Source organism: Papaver somniferum, chromosome 9 (assembly GCF_003573695.1).
Source record: "Papaver somniferum cultivar HN1 chromosome 9, ASM357369v1, whole genome shotgun sequence".
NCBI lineage: Eukaryota > Viridiplantae > Streptophyta > Magnoliopsida > Ranunculales > Papaveraceae > Papaver > Papaver somniferum.
The window spans coordinates 114,059,755-114,073,880 of NC_039366.1; the positions used below are offsets into that span (position 1 = coordinate 114,059,755).

At 36.7% G+C, this 14,126-nt stretch overlaps 3 protein-coding genes across 5 annotated transcripts; 1 reads left to right on the forward strand and 2 right to left on the reverse strand.

Annotated features, from left to right (window-relative positions):
- Nucleotides 1–4,887: 4,887 nt before the first annotated feature.
- On the forward strand, nt 4,888–6,676 carry LOC113309424. Its single transcript, XM_026557856.1, has 2 exons — nt 4,888–5,190; nt 5,762–6,676. The coding sequence occupies exon 2, from the start codon at nt 5,764–5,766 to the stop codon at nt 6,553–6,555; it is 792 nt and encodes a 263-aa protein (XP_026413641.1). The 5' UTR covers nt 4,888–5,190; nt 5,762–5,763; the 3' UTR covers nt 6,556–6,676.
- Nucleotides 6,674–7,378, reverse strand: LOC113309425 (non-classical arabinogalactan protein 30-like). Its single transcript, XM_026557857.1, has one exon. It carries the CDS (start codon nt 7,339–7,341, stop codon nt 6,790–6,792), a length of 552 nt encoding a protein of 183 aa, XP_026413642.1. The 5' UTR covers nt 7,342–7,378; the 3' UTR covers nt 6,674–6,789.
- Nucleotides 7,379–7,942: 564 nt separating this feature from the next.
- Nucleotides 7,943–11,615, reverse strand: LOC113311029 (inactive receptor-like serine/threonine-protein kinase At2g40270). Of its 3 annotated transcripts, none has more exons than XM_026559873.1 (9): nt 11,281–11,615; nt 11,037–11,184; nt 10,439–10,510; nt 10,183–10,326; nt 9,950–10,090; nt 9,356–9,864; nt 9,069–9,274; nt 8,858–8,990; nt 7,943–8,720 (listed from the first exon to the last, which is right to left on the reverse strand). In XM_026559873.1, the coding sequence occupies exons 1-9, from the start codon at nt 11,390–11,392 to the stop codon at nt 8,125–8,127; spliced, it is 2,061 nt and encodes a 686-aa protein (XP_026415658.1). In that variant the 5' UTR covers nt 11,393–11,615; the 3' UTR covers nt 7,943–8,124. The 3 variants fall into 3 exon arrangements, with proteins under 3 accessions (XP_026415658.1, XP_026415660.1, XP_026415659.1); XM_026559874.1 differs by having other exon boundaries at nt 8,125–8,720; nt 9,069–9,259; nt 11,281–11,614; XM_026559875.1 differs by lacking the exon at nt 11,281–11,615 and having other exon boundaries at nt 11,053–11,180.
- Nucleotides 11,616–14,126: the final 2,511 nt, after the last annotated feature.

Consider the following 14,126-nt stretch of genomic DNA (forward strand, 5'->3'; position numbering starts at 1 on the left):
AATGGAGAGTCAGGTAATTACTATACTGATTAATCTTTCCTGCATTAAATACTTTTCTAGCATCATTGTTTCTCTAATCATTATAATTTTCTTAATTATATTTCAAATTAGGTATTGCACTTTCAAACATTTATTGCTTAATCCTGCATGCATTTATTATTGTCTTAAGGTTTACGTATTTTCTCATTACAAACATCGTAAATTTTATGTTATTACTATTATTATTTTTCTTTATCGTTTTTGCATTTCATTACACAACTTTTAAATTCCATGAAGATTATTTCCTGGAACGTCTAAGGTTTAAAAACCTCTACCACTCGAAATCATCTTAATGATTTGATAAAGACCCAAAATCCTGACATCATCTTTCTTTGTGAGACAAAAATCAGTCAAGATAAAAGTAAACATTTCTTAGGAAATTACCAATACCCAAATAAAGCTTTCATTGAGCCAGTAGGTTTATCTGATGATTTAGTTTTATTATGGAAAAATGATTTCACTTGTGACCTATTAGATGCTAGCCAAAATATGTTTAATTTAGTTGTTCAGTCATATCCTAGCAATCCTGAACTTTTTCTCACATGTATGTATGGATATCCTAAATACTCTAGGAAAAAAGATCAGTGGGATTACATTCATCAAATTAGTGAAGCTCATAATGGTCCTAGGATTCTAATTGGAGATATAAACTTTCACCTTTTATATGATATTAATAGTGCAATCTTCATCTACAGATGGTTTGGCCAATGGTATCATTAACTCTTGTGGTCTTGAGGACATTGAGTTTGTAGGAAGGGAGTATACATGGACAAGTAATAACCTAGTAACTGACACTAGAAGATTTAGGATAGACATGGATTTAGGGAGTGTAGATTGGAATCATAGTTTCCCTCACTCCAAACTTATGCATCTTACACAAGTAGGAAGTGATCATGGTCCTATTATGCTTGTCACGGGTACCAATGTCCCAAATTGCTGGAAACCTTTCAAATTTTTGCTAACCTGGTTAGATGATAAAACATGTATTCCTATTATTGGAAATGCTTGGAAGATAGATGTTTATGGCTCACCTGGTTATCAATTAGTAAAGATATTTCAATCAGCAAGAAATGAGTTATCTTTGTGGAACATAACTCACTTTGGTAATGTTAATCAAAGAGTTGATGAGATGCAACAAGAATTTGATGTCTTACAAGCTCAACTTCCATCTGATGAAAACCATAACAAGATTCCCATCATCAACAAAGATTTAAGCATATTGCACAAAAGAAAGAGCGACTTCTATAAAAAAGTACAGGGAACACTTCATTAAGGATATGGACAATAAAAGCAAGTATTTCCACACCAAGGCCAACAGGAAAAGGGCAAGGAATAACATTGATGCTCAAGATCACAACAATAATTGGTTGTACACTAGAGAAGAAATTTCTCATCACTTTACTTCTCATTTTAAGTATATAAGTACTTATGTAGTTGTGGATCATGATGAAAGTATTTTCATTATTCTTCATACCGTCATCACTAAGGCTGATAATCTCCTTCTTACGAGATTTCCTTCTCATCAAAAAATTTATGATACTCTTAAGAGTACTATGGAGAATTAGAGTTCCCCATGACCTGAAGGAACTCTTACTGCAACTCCTGGGGCAGAATTTACCTTGAAGGAAAACATTGTAAAACTCTTAGGGTAATAGTAGAGAAACAACACAAGTGGTATGAAATAGAAAACTTTAATCTTTATTGCTTGTTCGAAAGAATATTACAACGTTTACCTTTTAGGAAATTCTTCCCTAGGTGTTGTTCCTTCTTCTTTGTTTGTTTTCTGCCTGTAATTTCTCTAATCTTCTACCGTGTCCTCTACAAGAATTCTAGGTGCCTATTTATAGGTTTTGGACTACGCTAAAACTAGTAATACACAGATTAGGTAATTCTCTTTATTCTTGTAACCTTCAAGAAATAGAACTCTTATTGTTCCTTATAAGAATATAAAAGTCTGTTTCTAGGATTACTTGGAGGATAATCTAGTGGTGTTTTGAACTTAGGTTTAGGGTATTCTAATAGGCCTATACCTAAAAATGGATAAGGCCTCCCCCACCAGAAGGCTTTTTGTCCCTCAAAAGTATTGAGTTAATATTCGCGGAAGTTTAGCTTGCAGCTTCACTCTTCACTCTTGAGTACACTTTACGTTAAAACATTCTTGAAACAATTGTTGTTCTCCAACTCTAGTTAGTTGTGTCTTCTTGCTAAGAATCAGATCTTATTTTGTTGCTTCCCATAGAGCTAAGTCTTGTGCAAGTTGCAATGATGAAGACTCATTTTGCTCGTCAAGCAGCTTGATTTCTGTTTCCACACGCTGTTTTGGTGGTAACTTCAACAACTGTTGCACATCATTCTTTTCGGTTTTAGTGCACTTGCAAGAGTTTGCACGAACCAATTCACTAGGTTCTTTGACAGCTTGTCGAACCGTGAGTAGGCTAAACTTCTGATTAGTGTTTACCAAGTGTTGTGCAGCCAGAAGTTGTAGTTTCTTCTTTTCTTTAGAAGCTATAATGTGAAATCTTTTTCCACATTTTACCAGCTTCCAAATATTTTCTCATCGTACGTTGCATCTCTGTCCCATACGTAATGGCAACCTAAAACAAATGGGAAAACATCGCATGTTACCTTGTCCATATCTTTCCCGTGAATGGCGAATTCGAATGTGCATTGAGCCGTCACTTGAATTTTTGTATCCTTCTTCAGCCATCCTAACGGGTATGACTTAGAGTGTGATGTTGTCTTCAAATTCAGTTTCTTCACTAGTTGTTCAGATACCAAGTTTTGTTGTGATCCGCTATAAGGTAAAGTAAGGACCCTTGTCTTGTCGACTTGAGCATACACCCAAAATAGCTCTAAAATCAGGGTAACATACTTCATCAAAATATAAATGCAGAAAACTGCTCCTACACCTGGAGTGACATATTAAAGGACTGCAAGTTTTTCAACATAATTATTTCATCGAAGTTAACAATGGCAGAAAAACAAAAATTTGACTGGATAGATGGATCCCTAGTTTAGATTCTCCACCTCAACCAATTAATGACTTACACAGATTCTATCAAGATGTTGAAGAACTGCTTTTACCAAACACCAACAACTGGAATGTAGAGCTACTTAATCAACTTTTTGATGTCAGTACTTCATAAAAGATCCAGGGCTTATTTCTTGATACTTCTAAAGAAGACATCATGGTTTGGATGCCGGCCAAGGATGGGAAATTCTTAGTCAAGAGTACATACAAGAAACTCACTATGAGCAGCTCAGAAGTACAACTGAACGGAAAATTCGTTTAAGGAAAATTTTGGAGAACACTCTGGAAGAGCAATATAGCGCACATGATTAAACTTTTTGCATGGAAATGCATACGTGATTTACACTCTACCAGGTATAAGTTGGCTCTTTATAATGACAACATTGACACGTAGTGTGCAATCTGTGGAAACAGTGAAGAAACCGTAGAACATTTACTGTTTCATTGCAGACATGCAAGACCGGTATGGAAATTGGTCAATGTAGACATAGATGAAGTGCAAAGTAGATGCAATAGTGTATCAGAATGGGTGTTGGTTTTCAAGCAGCAGCAACAACACTGATGAAAAATGGTTGTGCACACTGATGACAAGCGCCTGGATAATCTGGAAAGACAGATGTTACGTGGTTTTTTAGGGAGTTAATCTTAACCCTTTTAGCTCCATGCATAAAATCCATTATCACCTGCACTCCCATTTGCATGAATACAAGTATTATAAATGCTCATAGGATTCACAATAGTAACCTCCCATATAGGATGTTCTAAAATTTAACGTAAACGTTTCCTTTGATCATAAGACTAACACACTTGGCACTGGTATTATTTTATGTTTTCATGCAGGAAATTGTGAAGGGATCAAAGAATTCTACGCAGATGGAGTTCTAAGTCCAAAAAATGAAGAATGCATGGCTATACATGAAGCTTTGATGTGGGCTAGAGAGAAACAACTCATGAAAATTCACATAGAAGCTGATGCAAAACTGGTCATTCCATCAATCATAGAAAATTTTCTCCAAATTCAATAGGAAAACAGGAACATTATGATTCATGAATGAAATAAAGCTTTTAAACTTATATGGTTCAGCTAAATCCCACCACAAGAGGGTGGCCCATGTTATCTATGATGCTTCGAACAAGGACAGGATCCTAGCTCGAAGCCTCGAACCAATATGGATATGGTTCAGCTAAATCCCACCACCACTAATGTCTTTCAGTTTTAATCTAATCCGACTATTACTTTCCTAAGAGTGTCCACAATGGACGACTAAATCCAAATATTTGGTCCAGTGGGTAGGCGTAGTGAGACAGACCATCGATCAAAATTTGATCAAAGACTAAAACCCAGACCAAATTTGGTCGGCGACCAAGACCAAACCCAAATATAATCGGGCGTTTATATAATCCACGTCCCACCACCAGGCGGACGTATAGTCCACGCCCCACTCCAGGCGGACGTATAATGTTCGCCTGTTTTTTTTTCTTTTGTGTGGGGCGTGGTTTATACCTCCGCCCCACTCTTTAAAAGTTTGCATTTGCATGGGGCGGGCTTAATACCTCCGCCCCATTTTTTTTATTTTTTTTTATTAATTTTTTTTTTGAATTTCTCTGCACCGGGCGAACGTATAATCCCCGTCCCACACCAGGCGTTGGTATAGTTCACGCCCCACACCAGACGAACGTATAATATACGTCTGACCAAATTTAGTCTTTCCACCGTAGCGTCACACACCAGACTAAACCCAAAATTTAGTCTTTTTTTCCTCTTTGATCTTTGGTTATACTCGCACCACATACTCGCACCACTGCCGTTGCTCCAAAAGAGCTTAATATCTCTAACACCTGGCTCTCCATCAATCTTAGATTTGCAAATCATATAATTCACCTTTCGACGAATTGATTGAGACAATTGTTTTAATGGCGAAATTGGAACCAATTGAAGATCGGAGGAAGAAGAGAAATCACGGATCCACAAAAGTCTTCTTATTCATTGATTATCTATTTCTTCTCGTATTCTTCGCATTCCTCTGTTTTTTTATATTTAAGATATTTGGGATTTGATCTCAAATCCAGAGATGGCGAAAACAGGACGGACCTGACTGTTCTTCTCATCTGCTAACAAGGTAATGCCCGATTAGGCTATTCATTATTGGAATCATGATTCCTCAGAAAAATTTTGTATTTTTTTTTGGATGATTTTATATTTTTCTTATGCTAATTTTATTAATTTCTTCGAGTACTCGTCTGAAATCGAAAATTACAATTTGCTTTTGAATGTTGAATATCATTGAGTCCCTTGAAAGCAACTAGGAAACGTTCGTTTTCATGCCAAACTGTCATACCATTGGGGAAAGAACAGATCTTTATTACTTATTTTGGCTTATATCCTGCCTCCTAGGTAAAGACTAGAGATTATCACACAAATTGTACTGAAATTCATTTAGCCTGTTTCTTGATCATTAAAAGATCTTTCTAAAGGAGGAAACTTTTGTTAAATGTGTACACGAGATGTCCACATTACAACTACTTTTGCCTTAATACTTCCCCAACTACTTAGTTAGCATCCTTGAAGTTTTGTAGTACTAAACTACTTGAGCCTTAAGGGAGTAATGAATCCAAAATTCATCAGAACACTGAGATATTATTAAACACTAGTTACAACTTCTTTCATCAATTCCCTGAACATTGATTCAGTTATGGAAGATGATCTGATGAGCCTAAAATGCCCGAGAAGGTTAAACATCAATGCGCCAATTTTATCGACTCGGAAACGTAACCCTTCACAATGCGTTGATAAAAAACAACCTGGTAGTCCGTGTGATTCAAGTGATCAGATGGTCCCATTTTCATGGGAGGAAGTTCCTGGCACACCCAAAGGCATATCCAAAGAAGATCTCCAGGCTTACAGAAATAGAATTCCTGCTCTGAAGCCACCACCTAGTCAGAATATTATACCTAATGGTGGTGGTTCTTGTGCTGCAGGTGGTGATAGTGAGTTTGATATTTTATCAGATGAATTGGATATGTATTCGTTGTCAGAGTCTTTGCAGGTCGAGCCAGAAGAAAGTAGTATGTACCCAAGGTTAAATAAGTTGGATCTAGATATCATTGAGGCAAGAAACAGTAGTAGTAGCAGCAGTATTCAATCACCTAACTTTATCATTCGGCGTTTTCTTCCAGCAGCAAATGCACTAGCATTTCCATATGCTAATTCTACTAGTAATCGTGAGAGTAAACATATAGTTATTCCAGAACCAACCCAAAAACAAACATTAGGAATACGTTCCCGATCTGTTGGTAGTGAGCGTTCTGCAGAACGGGATAAAGCTTGTGGGATGGAACATTTCTTTCCATGGCGCAAGAAACTGACACCATGTGGATTAAAAAGTCCGGTTCGTGGAAGCTTTGTTTCAAATGGGAAGCTTAAATGTAATAGCAGAAGAAGTAAGGGTAGTTCTTCACACAATGTGTTTAGTTTGAAGGATTAGAGGTGCTATAGATTTGTATCGTAAACCTGTTTGGGTTTACTTGGTTTATTTATAATGATTTTTTACTTTTGTATATGAAACGAAAATGTGCTCCGAGTTGTTTGTGAATCAAATTGTGTTTTAGAACAAATACTTAAGTTTATACCTCTGTATTCAAGCAAAAATCTGTTAAATAGATCTTTCCAGTGATACATAAATTACAAAGACTGATCATACAACTAGAATGCTCAAAGACTAGTAATGATCTTCTTCGGTTTTAGGACAGAATGAAGGACGGAAAGCCAAAGGTCCTGAAGAATAAACAACAGCTTCGTAGTTGCTACTAAATAATCTCTTGTTCTCATAGCGAAAAGGAGAACCATTAATCCCGTAATTGACGTTTGAAAGGTGATTGCAATCTGAAAGAGGTGATGAAACTAAGTGAACACCACAAGCATGAAGAGGATGATCTAACAGATAATGATCCATTTTGAAATCCTCAAGTTGTCCATAGAAGTACCCATTTTTGTCGGTCTGAAACACTTTGTAGTAACTAACTCTGTTCTTGTAATCTTTACAAATTACACTAACTTTTGCTGAAGTAATTGGTTTTGCTCCTGTTAAAGACCATGTTCCATGTGCATTACAACTCTGGCAGTAAACTATACCTTCAACTGCAATATCTACGTCTTTCTCTTCAGATATTTTGTACACTGCAGCTTCTTCAATAGCATTTATGGCAGCAGTTAAACCTAGTGAAAGGAAAAGAAGTGATGAAATAAAGAAACTCAACTTTTGGGTTGCCATGTTTTTTCAAGAGAGACACGGATAGAATGTTGGATTAGAATATGCAACGGATAGAGGATGAGGAACAATGAAAGTGACAAAGATATATATACTTGCATGAATACTAACAGAGGAATGCATATCAATTAGTTGATGTCTTCACGTCTTATGTCGCCTACGTGAAAGCCACTACTATACCATAATTTGTTGTTGCTGGGATTCCTTATAAGGGAATAAACTTTCAGTTGACCTATAATGAGAAATGACAAGGCTTCAATATAAAATTCTGGTGGTTAGGCAATAATGAGAACGGTATTCCTTCTGTAAACCTGAACCAAAGTGAAATTGCATATTGCTAATCTGTACTGTTAGGAGGAGAAGTTAGGATGGATGTTTAAGTAATTCTGTTGAGGGAATCGTTTCCCTTTCAAGGTAGGATTTTGAACTCCTGGTGGTCCAATTATTTTCTGAGTGCTGTAACAAACAGAAACAAATAGAAAACTGCAACTTGACTACATTGAAGACTTTCGCTGAAAATATAACAAACAGAAACAAGTGAAAAGAAGTTTCACAGTTGTATTTGATAATGCACAATTTTTCGCATTCAACATCTACAAATGAATGAACAGAACAAAACAAATGCACTCTTTTCATTTTTACTTTGGTTATATACAAAACCATGACATGAACTTGATATGTAAGAAGTATATATCTAACTCTAAACAGCACACACAACTTCTTCTGTAAAGAAGGAAAAAATGTAAGTTGAACTTTGGAGTAGAGTATTATTTTCGTTCTCACTCTTCAGCTTGAAGTAGAAAGGATCTCAAGTTCAGCCCACCAAAGTGGAGAAGCTCTTGGTGATGCTGCATCGGGTGCCATTCCCGTAATGTCTCTTAATTGACCTACAACCTCACTTATGGTTGGTCTCTGAATTGGGTCAGGATTTAAACATGCCCTAATCACCTCACATAGCCGTTCGAGTTCATCCTCATCAAACTTTTCCAGGATTGGGTCCACCATATATCTAGCAGGTTCCTTCCTTGTTAGATAATCTGATGCCCAATCTAAAAGCTCCTCGTCATTTTCATCTGCATATGGGAGCCTACCGGTAATCATTTCTAGTAAGATTACCCCGAAGCAGTAAATATTATTCTCTGGATCTGATGGTGAATCTGAGACTTCTGTAATACGTGATCCCATCTTAGCCATAGCGGCGCCATTCCAGAAGCTAAAATCTGATAACTTCGCTGCATAATCTTCTGTCAGATAAATAGCAGTCGAGTTCAAATGATTATGGACTACAGGTGGAGTCAGTTGATGCATGTGTTCAAGACAGTAAGCCACTCCCATTGCAATCCTTAAACGAACCCCCCATTCCAAGTGCTCTGCTTCTTTTACTGCAGGACATATCGAAATGAAAATCATTTAAAGATCTTGCTGCATGATGCAATGCAAATACAGTTGACTCAAGTCACTTAAACAACTAAGGTTCTTTACACTGGAAACTGCGTGTACAAAGAATTTGGATACTCACTGTGCAGATGCTCGAAAAGTGTTCCATTTGGAGCATACTCAAAAACCATCATTCTAGTAAAAGGCTCCTCTTCCTCACAGAATCCAACAAGGTTCACATAATTCTTGTGGTTAACTTTTGACAATGTATCTATCTGAAAGCATGGCAAAAAAGAGAGCGTTACACATCATTAAACTAAAAAATGGACTGCATTGAAGCTATTGTGAATTACCTTTTTCCTAAAGTGCCCCTCTAAATGATTTGACCAATCCTTAGCAGATAATACTGTTGTAGATGTCACTGCAATTTCAACTCCACTTGAAAGAGTTCCCTTGTACAATTTTCCATCAGATGAAGACTCAATGACATTACTGAAATCTTCACAAGCAGTTACAAGCTCTGATCTATTGAGCTTTGGTACACCTGATAACATATAATCTGTTGTGATGATTGTATGCTGCACATGCATTTCACCTAAGTGCAAATGTTTATATGTTCTAACTGGAAAGAAGAACTAACCTGTAATGAATGCTTTCCGCAGCGGCCCACTTAATCCTGTGGCCCAAGGTTTTACCGTGACCATCTTTTTAGTTCGAAATATGAGTAAACCGATGAACATGATAACAAGGAAACCAGCTACTACACCTAAAGATATTATCCATTTCTGAGTTCCTGACAAGCCACCTTTCTTTCGTGGCTCTGGTGACTGAGAAGATACTTTGGTGGAATTGGAGGGTGGTGGTTTACTAACAGCGGGAATTTGTGTTGGAGCAGCGGAGATCGGGTCTGGAGTTGGTGCAGGTGAGGGTGATGGGGACGGCGATGGGGATGGCGATGGCGACGGCGATGGTGACGGGGAAGGTGAAGGTGAAAGCAAAGGTAAAAATGAAGGTGAACGTCTGGTAGTTAACCTGGGAGAAGGTGGAGACCTTCTGGAAGGAGGAGGTGGCGTCTGTCTGGGAGCAGCACGCGGAATCCTTTGTTGTAGCTGCCTTCTTGAAGATGCATATCCAACTTCCGTATTTGGCCTGGAAGACATGAACACAAATGTCATCATATGAATTTCGAAAACATAGAGATCTCGTTGGTGAGACACATTGAAATTACACCTACCATGAAAGATGTCCTCTATTACATGATGAACTCAGGGTAGCATCAGATAGCTGATCCTTACCCAGCTGCAGTTCAGAAACCAAACACAGCTCACGGAGATAAGGGGAAATGCTACCTAGGAATTTGTTGTGGTCAAGTAAACTGCAATGCGCATTAGAAACAGAGTTATTAGAAAAGAACGCAACACGGAGAAATTTAAAATGGAACCTAGATATCAAATATAGAACACTCACAGGGTTGCCAAGGAAAGGTTACTTCCTAGGTCAGAAGGAACAGGTCCTGCAAAATTATTGTATCCCAAGTCTAACACCTCCAACTCCTTCAGTTCCTCAATCTCTTCAGGGATTGTACCCGTAAAAGAATTATTCCGCAAAATACTTCACATAACAATAATGGCATAATTAAAAGATAAAATAAGAAAGACATAAACTATATTCAAATTAAAATCATGTCATCATTTTGTGAAAGAAATGCTTCTACTGCGCTTACATAGATTTAATGTGAATTAGGCTCCCAACTTCTGGAGCAAGGGCTCCTTCAAGACATAAATCTCTTAGGTTCCTGCAACGTGAAGAAACCAGGTTTTAGAATAGATCAAAAGAAAACATCAATGTGAAATGTAATACAGAACCTCATATGAATAAACTGAAACTACAGCCTTAGTTTCTGAACATCACATGCATTTTACATATAGATCTTAAATGAATTGTTACTTAGAGTTCGTTGTTTCTCTTCGTGTTTGTTTTATAAACAAGATCAAGGCTGGTGTAATCAAGTGCCACGAACAGCACTCCCATTAAATAAACGTACAAACGACCTCAACAACGAATTATTATGTTCTATAATGGTGTCACTCAATTGTATTTTCGATGTCTTTGGAAATGAACTGGAATTTTGCCAGCATACAAAGCCGAAAAGTGTTATTTTGGAGGCCAAATTACAAACAAAAATGATTGAATGACAATGATTATCTCATGCAAAATCTCCAACCGATAGAACCCAAATCAGAAACCAAAATTTCAACCATTATGATCCAGAATCTTTAAAAGAAAATTATTTTGGAGTGGGTAATACCAATTTTACTTACAAAGTCACGACTTTACCATGATGAGAACATCCAACACCAAACCAAGAACATGGGTTTTGATCTTCCGCATCCTCATTTTGTCTCCAATCTAATAAAGCACCATAGGGATCACTAATAATTCCATCTTTAAATCTCAACAGTGCCAACCCTGCAACAGAAACAGAAACTTTAAGCTAAACATAATCACCAATAGAAATGGAAAAACAGAAAAAGAAAAAGAAAAAGAAAAAGAAAAAAGCAGTACCTTCATTATTGAGAGAATAACAAAGCTGAAAATTCTGATTCAAGAGGCATAAAAGAAGTAAAAAGAAAGCTAATCGGAACCCAAAACCATTGAACTTCCAAGTTTTCTCCATTCATATGAAAACCTAAAGTGAAAATCAGAACCCGGAAATCCTTTAAATTCTTTGTCTCAAGTCAATGTGCTCGTCGTAAAACTGCTTCCCTGAGTTTACCAATTCTTTGTTTTGTCTTGTGTCCTCTTCAAACAATTACTCCTCCTACCTTTGAATTGTATTCTCTCTACTTTTTCTTCGTTCAATTAAAAAATGCGAAATGAAAGTAGCAGCAGACTAAAGAAGAAGAAGAACGGGTTACTTAAAATTGTAGTGAAAAAAGTTGTGTGAGGACAGTAAAGTGCGAAAACGCGTTTTGTCGGGGTAATTAAACGATTAATTAACTAAACGCTGCTGATACGAAATGTCCAGGTGGTGTGGTCCGTGTGGACTCTAGTGTATGAAATTGAAGACCGGTGGCTTGTTCTTTGGAATCTTTGAAAACTAATGATACGGAATTGTTAGATTTAGAAGGGGGCGCCACACTCCAATAGAGGGGCTTCATTTGGATTTTTAGTGTCCAAAAAAATAATTATGGGATATCCTAACACATATACAAAATGTCTAGCTTACCCTTTAACTAAAATAAAACTTAAAAATCGTAGAAGTGATTTTTCGTCCAGGTTAGGATTAATTCCAACCGTAAAATTTTATTTGCATGTAGTTTAACGTCCATGTTTGGATTAGTTTCCAACCGTATAAACTCATTTTACGTCCAGGTTTCTTTTAATTCCAACCGTAAAATCCGATTTTACATCCAGTTTTCTTTTAATTCCAACCATAGAAGTGATTTTACGTCCAGGTTTAGTTGAATTCCAACCGTAATTTTCAATTTTACTTCTACATTTAGTTTACTAAATTTTCTTTTCGTCAACCTAGCCGTAAATTTCAATTTTACGTCCAGGTTCCTTTTAATTCCAACCGTAGAAATTGGTTTTACGTCCAGGTTTTGATTGATTCCAACCGTAGAAATTGGTTTTACGTCCAGGTTTGGATTGATTCCAATCGTAGAAATTAATTATTATCTAATTAAATTAAATAAAATTAAAATTAACTAAAGGGTTATTCGGTCATTACAAAATTATTTGAGATAACGGGTTTTTGATATTACTTCTGGGTGACCCATTTTTGTCATGTTAGGTGACGCCCCTCTAATGAAATGTGACGCCCCAATAATAGCATTTAAGCATATGATTAACTCATACCAATTATTGGTTTCTCAACGAGCGAACGATTCATTTAATCTCTGTGAAATTTGGTAATCTGTATAGCAGTCATGGTCATTTTATATAATTCCTATAAAATTTCGTCTCATTAAAATACCTAGCGAGATTGGGGTATACCCAAACTAATTGGGATATACCCAGATTTATATGGACATAGTTCCTTACTAAGGGGAGACTAAATGTGGGTGAGTTTACTTTACTACCCTTGAACTAATTAACCCTATTACTTAATCTAATAACCCTAAAATTAAAAACTTAAACAAACCGTTAATCTTCTGTTAATCTTCTCTTCTTCTTCATCTCATCTTCCATCAAACTCATAAGAAAAAATCTCTGAAAATTGAAAAATTTGATTTTCCTGAAACATGGTTGATTCCAAACGATCAATAGATAACACAGATTCAACAGGAAGTATCAAAAGATCCAAACCAGAGAAAAAAGGTAAGGGAAAAGATGGAACTAGTAAACCCGAAAGTTCAATCCTTGAGAATGTTGAAAACAACCCTCCGCTGGTGAAAAGAAGATTGTAAGTGATTTCTAAACTCAAACCCATTATTGTTTAGTGTTTTGTGATTGTTAGATTAGGTTAGAAATCGCAGACTATGTTTTTCAGGATTCTAGGTCGGCAAGGTTTTTTTCTAATAAGATGTCGGCTTTCTCATTGTTAGTGACAGTCGGCATGGTAGTAACATGAAGATCATGCCGACTTTTCATATCAGCCATGGCGACTGCGAAAAATTAACCAGGACCGGCATGGTAATCAAAACAAACCCTTCTGAATTTCCTTTAGTCGACATGTTCTTAAAATTGTACGGTTCCGACTTTAGGTCACAGAAACCTGATTTTTCCGGGTTAACTGTCAGCATTATTATTGAATATAACCCTACCAACTTTTTATTAGTCGGCGTGTAAGATGATTATTACCATGCCGACTATGTATTAGCCGGCAATGTTTAGATTCCAAACCTTGTCGACTTGATGACTATAACCATGTTTCAATATGTAAAAATTTATATCCTTTATTTGTACACTGTTTAGGTTCCCAGAGGAAAAAAAAGAAGATCTACCTTGTTCGGTTACTGCAGAAGAGCTATTAGAATTTATTGACGGAATTTATCCCAATGTAGAAGATCCTAAAGATGAAACTGAAGAGAATTTCCCTATAAGGAAGTTACTTCTGATGGGTAAGAAAGATCCTGAAGAATTCCTAAGTTTTTTGCACAGTCCTAGCAATCCCCTCAACTATGAAGAATGCACATCATCAGAGGAGGAAGAAGAGGAGGTTGATCCAAGGACTTTTTTTCAGGGCATGTGACTTTTCTGGAGTGAACCCCTATTACAATGAGGACGGTGATTACATAGGTCCAGATAAGGGAAAAGCAAAAGTTGATGCTGCTGAAAAAGCTAGTGGTGGTGAAGAAGCTAGTGATGTGGAGGGAGATAACAACAACAAGAAGGATCCATGAAATTTTTAAATTTCATTATGTTTCACTTGGTTTAGAAACTTAGATTGTGGTTTGAACTATTAC

What these genes read in the sequence shown, in the direction of transcription:
- LOC113309424 (XM_026557856.1), top strand. Translation starts at nt 5,764, where the DNA reads ATGGAAGATGATCTGATGAGCCTAAAATGCCCGAGAAGGTTAAACATC.
- LOC113311029 (XM_026559873.1), bottom strand. Translation starts at nt 11,392, where the DNA reads ATGGAGAAAACTTGGAAGTTCAATGGTTTTGGGTTCCGATTAGCTTTC. An exon ending in CATGGTAAAGTCGTGACTTT is followed by an intron (nt 10,511 to 11,036) that starts GTAAGTAAAATT and finishes TTCACGTTGCAG; the next exon opens with GAACCTAAGAGATTTATGTC. An exon ending in ACTTTTCGAGCATCTGCACA is followed by an intron (nt 8,721 to 8,857) that starts GTGAGTATCCAA and finishes TATGTCCTGCAG; the next exon opens with TAAAAGAAGCAGAGCACTTG.
- LOC113309425 (XM_026557857.1), bottom strand. Translation starts at nt 7,341, where the DNA reads ATGGCAACCCAAAAGTTGAGTTTCTTTATTTCATCACTTCTTTTCCTT.